General features: G+C 34.2%; 1 protein-coding gene across 1 annotated transcript; it reads left to right on the top strand.

Moving 5' to 3' along the window:
• Window positions 1-859: 859 nt before the first annotated feature.
• Window positions 860-5,234, top strand: LOC127979640 (src-like-adapter). The gene is made up of 8 exons (XM_052585226.1): window positions 860-1,199; window positions 1,793-1,891; window positions 1,997-2,090; window positions 2,263-2,349; window positions 3,035-3,138; window positions 3,268-3,399; window positions 3,480-3,609; window positions 3,698-5,234. Exons 2-8 carry the CDS (start codon window positions 1,825-1,827, stop codon window positions 3,900-3,902), a joined length of 819 nt encoding a protein of 272 aa, XP_052441186.1. The 5' UTR covers window positions 860-1,199; window positions 1,793-1,824; the 3' UTR covers window positions 3,903-5,234.
• Window positions 5,235-6,530: the final 1,296 nt, after the last annotated feature.

Genomic DNA, 6,530 nt, shown 5'->3' with positions numbered 1-6,530 from the left:
GTGTGTTTAAACCAATAAAAACTATTAACGTATTTAACTCTATCTATTTAACTGTATGTGTTTCTGCTAATAACAAAGTTATGAAACTATAAAAAATAAGAGAAGTTCAAATCTCTGAACCAGTGAAAATTAGGTACTTGAGGACATGACCAGCAGCTAGTTGAATATTTATAGTACTGTACAATAAGGGACATTAAGAAAGCTGAAATACTTTTGAGTCATCTGTCATGTATCTTTTAGTTTTGCAGTCCAAAGAATACAACTGGTTGATATGGTGGTGATTTCAGAGTAGCAAAATGAACAGACACCTTTAAGTGTTTGCACTTTGCATCATCAGCTGTAAAACTTGACTATAAATGGAGTTTATTGTATATTGCAGGTCTCCAGAGGCATAAGGTTTGGGATGGCTGTATAGTGTTAACTTTTCACATGTATAAGAAGCATGTGGATTGCATAAACACTCTTGCATGATTTGACACACTTCCTTTTTTCCAGCTGATGTCTAAAAATTTACAAAAATTGAGTCTCATTTGGAGAACAAATGCTAAATTCTCAGTTGTGAAGACACTTTTTATTGTAGAAGGTGGATCTGCAGGGTCATATGAAAACCTAAATAAAGCTAACAAAAACACTGAGGCTAAAGCTAAAATGCTAATGCTTAGCACTACATTTTGAATAATTTAAGCCATTTTAATGTGTAGCTATAGACTTCTGAGACAGAAACTCACACCCAAGACATTCACCCACTAATGCCATACACAGGAAGTTGCACAACACCCATTTGAGCACTGTGATGCTGAGAGTAAAACTCAACGCAAGCATTGCAAACTGTACTTATTTGCATTAAAATATGGTTAGCTTTACTGTATTTTTATTTGCATTAAGGATAACTAATCATTTTTGTTGGTGCACATTGAGGGGATGAAGGAAAACAAGGTTAGGGAGCTCTTCCTCATTTTAGCAGAGGAAGTATGTGGCTGTGTGCTGTTTTCAGTAGACCAGCGCTCAGTTTAGATAAGCCCGCAGAGCAGTGCAGGCCACTCACAACACAACTGCTCTTACTGCTGGCCTTCGGTCTGAGACCAGGGCAGTATTTCTTTGCTCTGAACCACCTGCTTCAACTTTATTGTGATCAGCCAGCCAGAACTGAAGCTTTGCCCTCCGGAGGAAACATGGATATTTAACTGCTCAAGTGAAAGGTAAGAAAACTGATTTATGTACCTAGCATATTTCTGAGTGGAGTGTGGAAATATAATTTTTTAGTGTTGAGTGGGAAATAAAATGGAGTTTTGACATTCATACGGTGTTCCGCTGCCAGTAATCTCCCTCTATCTATAGTTTGATTTATCATGTTTCCAAAATATTACATTAAGTGCACATACATAACACTTCTATGCATTTGTCAAAATGCAGATGTCATGTTGAGGTTGGTTAATGGCCTGTGACACGAAAATGCATTTTCCCATGTGTTTTACACATCTAGCAAATGTTAAAAAAATGCATAAATAAATAACCAGAAAAATATCAGAAAAAAAAATTAAACAGTTCAATGGTGCATGTACTTTTCTTTTTTTTTTGCACTGTAGAAATGCGAGTTAAATATTGACATTGTCAGGAAGAAGTTAAGTGGAAAATAGTGGTAGACTTGGGCTCTCCGCAGCTTCCCTGTTCTAATTTTTGGTAGAGATAACACATTAGCTGAGAGGAAGTTGCAAAATTAAAACAGCTGTTGCATTAACTGTTGGACTATCAGATGCAAAACTCATACTGAAATGTGCCTTTAACATTCCAGCTTCTGTAGAGCTGTGGCCCTTAAACATAACCATGGGCAATGTGATGAAGCAGGAAAAGACAAACCCAGAGCCAAACAGCTCTGATACCATGTTTAAAGGTAAGCTATGGTTAATCAACTGCCTTATTCGAAGTATTTTGCTTAAATGTGTATTAACATGGGTCTTTAACATCAATTATACTGTTTGTTAATGTACATTTACAGACTGTGACAGTCTTGTGGTGCTCTCTGATTACCCATGTCGAGACATTAGTGAACCAATCTTTAGGATAGGGGACAAACTCAAAGGTCTTTCTGAGTAAGTGTACTTTTGGTGAAATACAATGTTTTTGATGCCATACAACAATAAATGCCTGCTAATACATAATGCATCAGCAGTTTAATGCATATTTAATTTTTATTTTAATTAATATATGTATATGCATGCGACCCATAATATGACTATTTATTTAATCGTCAATGCTTTACAGAGATGGTTGCTGGTGGAAAGTCCGTTCTCTTCAATCGGGAACTGAGAATTACATTCCAAGTAATTATGTGGCAAAGGTTTATCATGGGTAATATTAGATTAATTATCCTCATTGATGAATGTTTCATGATGATCCTAGAAATATATTCCAAAATTCAAAATAACATCTAGACATAATACAATAAGTACCGAATGATAAATGTCGCTAGAGACATATTATTAAGATATTATTAGGCATTTGTTATTTACACTTCCTTTCAGAAGTGTGGGGTTGGTAAGGTTTTTCTTTTTCTCCGAAAGAAATCTCTTATGCACAGCGAGGTTGCATTTATTTGATCAAAATACAGAAAAACAGTAATGCTGTGAATTTTTTTTTCAATTTTAAATAATATTCTGTTAATTAAATTAATCCTCGTTGTCACATGATCCTTCAGAGATAATTTTAAAATACCGATTTGCTGCTCAAGAAATATTTTTTGTGATCATCATTGTTGAATATAGCTGTGCTGCTTTTGTTAAAAAAAAAAACAGCAACTTTTTTCAGGATTCTTTGATTAATAGAAAGTTAATGCCCAAAAACTTTTGAAAATCAGTGAACATCTTTTGATTTTATTGCCTACAGATTATAAACCATATTGTGTGAAACACCAGTAAAAATGTATTTATCGAGAACTTTGTTATTTATATAAGATTTTGTCATTTATACTGAATTGTGAAGTCATTATTTTCGGTTGCTTACATGATTTCCTCTTTACTATGTTATGTTTCTAAAGATGGCTGTTTGAGGGGATAAGCCGACAGAAGTCAGAAGAGCTTTTGTCATTGCCTGGTAACAGTGTTGGATCATTCCTTATTAGAGAAAGTCCGAGAGAAAGAGGTAAGTACCTGGAAGTACATCGTCTGCTGTTGCATACTAACCACAAAGTTTTCCATTCACACACATTACGGCAATAAGTGTCAGTGCAAGTGAAAACGACAACGCAATCATAACTGCTGTTCCCTGCAGGTGTATATTCTCTCTCTGTGAGACACAGGACCGTAAAGCACTATAAAATATTCCGTCTGACTAATAGCTGGTACTACATCTCCCCACGGCTTACCTTTCAGTGTCTGGAGGACATGGTCAATCACTACTCTGGTGAGAGCTAAAGACAAAACTCGGATGTTCTGCTTATAATGTGGAATGACTCATGCTAATGTGTTTTGGTTTTCCCTCAGACTCATCGGATGGGATATGTTGTGTTCTCAGCGCTCCATGTCTGGCTCTGTCCAACCCTGCCCAGAGCACAAACCTGCAAGCGCCTCCTGTGGTAATGCGCCGTAACTTGGATTGGAAGAAAGTGAATAAGTACGTCTCTGTCTTTTTAGATCCTGCTAAGCATTTCCTCCATTTGCTGAGCTTGTATAGAATGACTTGTATGTCTCCACATGAATAGGTCACAGCTGATGAGCCCAAGCGAGCTGGACAATGCGGACAGCAAAGATAACATGATGAGCTATGGTGTGAGGAGCAGCATAGCCGCCTATATGTCTTTAACATCAGTACCTGAGCTAGACAACACCAAAGGTCGCAAAAAGAAGAGCAAGTCTGTCTACGTGATGCCTGACCACAGTAATATAAATGAAGATGAGGACTATTAGCTGATGAATGTAGACTTGTAATCTTTTAACTTTAAACTAGCACATTGCTATGGACGGTAATATTTTTGCACTGGGTTACGTGAATCTCTCACATACACGTCCAGGTCACTTTTATATGGAAGCCGTTTCTGCCACTTCTGAGTTTACATCTTACAATGCTACATTTACATTTAGCAACTTTGAGCTTTTCTCCAAAATCTGGGTTAACATCTCATAATCTTTTTTTTTTTAAAGTTGTTTGTTCCATGGAATAAAAATAAAAACAGTAATTGCACATTTTTATCTTCCAATTCTGACTCTCTTTTTTTTTTTTCCCTGCAATTGCGAATTAATATTAGATATATAGATATTTAAGAGTTCACATTTATCAATTCTGAAAAATTTCTAAAAATTATGAGTTTATGTCTCATAACTCTGAATTCTCAGTCAGATCAGTATGTTGGTCAGTCAAAATTGTGGTCAGTCAAAACCTATTACCTTTATTTTTTATTCATTTTTTTCATTTTCATTTTAATTTTTCTGTGGTGGAAACTGGCTTCCATAAATTTCACCCTAAAATCAAATAGAAAAAAGTGATTATTTTAATGATGGTTGTTTACATTTACTGTAATGTGTTTGTCAGTGGTGAGTTATTAGATTCTCAGTAATGTGTGTGTGTGTGTGTGTGTGTGTATATATATATATATATATATATATATATATATATATATATATATATATATATATATATATATATATATATATATATATATATATATATATATATATATATATATATAATTATTATTATTTAAAAGAGTATATAAAAGGCAATAAAACAAATACTAAAATTAAATATATAAACATTTTAACATTTAAATGTATATAATATATATAAAAGGCCAATAAAATGTACTTTTAATTTTAGGGTGAAATTTGACCCAGACATGTTCCTTTTCGGATTTTGTGAGATTCACACATTTCAGTCATTTCAGTATGTTTCACTATTAATCTTCACTATTAAGGTAAATCAAGAAAAATGTTAACACTACTTTTTTCCTGATTTACTTTACATAGCCAAGCACCAAACATGCTTTTTTTTTTTTTTTACTTTTAAACTTGTTAAGCACACAGTTCCTTCCTTAAAAACACTGAAGCCAAAATGTTAATAAATAGTGCAGCGATGGAATGTTACAGGAGCAAGTTTAATAGCAATACTTGACTTACGGTTTTATGAATATTTGTGAGTGTGTGTAAATTCATAAGCACTTATAATTTAATGTACATACGTCTTTATCAAAGAGCAACTGTTTTCTTTCTTTAGTGGGCACATTAAAAGAATGAGAGATGGGAGACTTTGTCTTATATTTTAATATTTCCTTTTGCAGTGTGTTATTTTGTTTATAGTTCTTCTGCACACGAAACCTTTGGAAACTGTAACTGTTTAATATTTTACATCTGAACTGCATTGCAGAAGCACACTGAGCCTCTGTATCCAAACAGCCACACAAACAAGTTCTCAATATCATGCCATTGTTTGGCTCATGTTGTGTTCATACAGTGCATTAGGCAGTGAAATCCTAATGGTAACCAAATGGAGTGTTAATTAGAGACATATTTATTCCTATCAAACATTTAGCTCATGCAACACAAGCAAGCCGTAAACAGAGCTGAAACAGAGACATTAGATTAAAGACTAATGAATACACTAAACTTTCATCATCTACTGGTGCTGTTTATTGTTGCAATAAATGTAATAGTCATTTCTCAGTAGGTGTGACATTTCAATTCACACATAAATGCAGTTACATTAAATATTCAGCAAATATAGGAGGCTCATTTTGCAGTAAATGTGACATGATTTTAATATCAACCAAGATTTCCCCTAAAATTCTGAAAATGTTATTATGTATCAAACATTTAATATAGGCGACTCAACAGATGTACAACAATATTATTACATTATACATAATTAATAACGACAAAATAGTAACTATTGTATTTTTAAATGAAGAACTAAACAATGAAGTGTGTACAAAAAATGGTTCACATTATAATGTAGTGTTTGTTTACAGCATTCACAGGACATTTCAGTCAGTTGGCCAAAAGAGAGAATGGTTGGATTCACACTGATAGATTGTGATGATCTAAATGAGAATTTCGCATGTTTATGTGTCTGAATGTGCCTGATTCTGTCATACAAACAAGTGGTCTTGCTTGCTTTCCCACAAAATAAGCAGACTTAACCTTCTACACAAAAGCCAACACTATACCCTTGTTGTACAGCTCAAATTGTTTTATGGAAAGATCACAACTATACCTCTCACGTGGTCAGCTAAACTATTTGAAGAAAGCCACATGCAACTAAAAATAGCCTCATGCTTGCAGCTTTATCAGATTGCACTTGATTGGCTCAAGTATGAGTAAGCGTTTTCTCTGTTTGGTGACAGGTTTTATAAAAGCATATGGCGCTCACACATGGTAGTGCACACATGGTTGGTTTGATGTAAATGTATTACAGGCCCTCTCCTGCTGCCGCTTTAATGGAGCTTGTAATTTACTTTTGTCGATTTATCAGTGAGTGATCTCAACTGATCGTCTAAAATGCCAGCCCCAAACTATAACCATTCAAAAGAGTCAACTCAAAAT

The sequence above is a fragment of the Carassius gibelio genome, chromosome B19 (assembly GCF_023724105.1).
Source record: "Carassius gibelio isolate Cgi1373 ecotype wild population from Czech Republic chromosome B19, carGib1.2-hapl.c, whole genome shotgun sequence".
Taxonomy (NCBI): Eukaryota; Metazoa; Chordata; class Actinopteri; order Cypriniformes; family Cyprinidae; genus Carassius; species Carassius gibelio.
The sequence above is the reverse complement of the archived record's forward strand: the minus strand, read 5'-3'. Positions and strand labels throughout refer to the sequence as shown.

Coding starts and splice junctions, on each gene's coding strand:
- LOC127979640 (XM_052585226.1), top strand. CDS start 1,825: ATGGGCAATGTGATGAAGCAGGAAAAGACAAACCCAGAGCCAAACAGC. Junction 2,350..3,034: donor GTGGCAAAGGTTTATCATGG/GTAATATTAGAT, acceptor ATGTTTCTAAAG/ATGGCTGTTTGAGGGGATAA. Junction 3,610..3,697: donor GATTGGAAGAAAGTGAATAA/GTACGTCTCTGT, acceptor CCACATGAATAG/GTCACAGCTGATGAGCCCAA.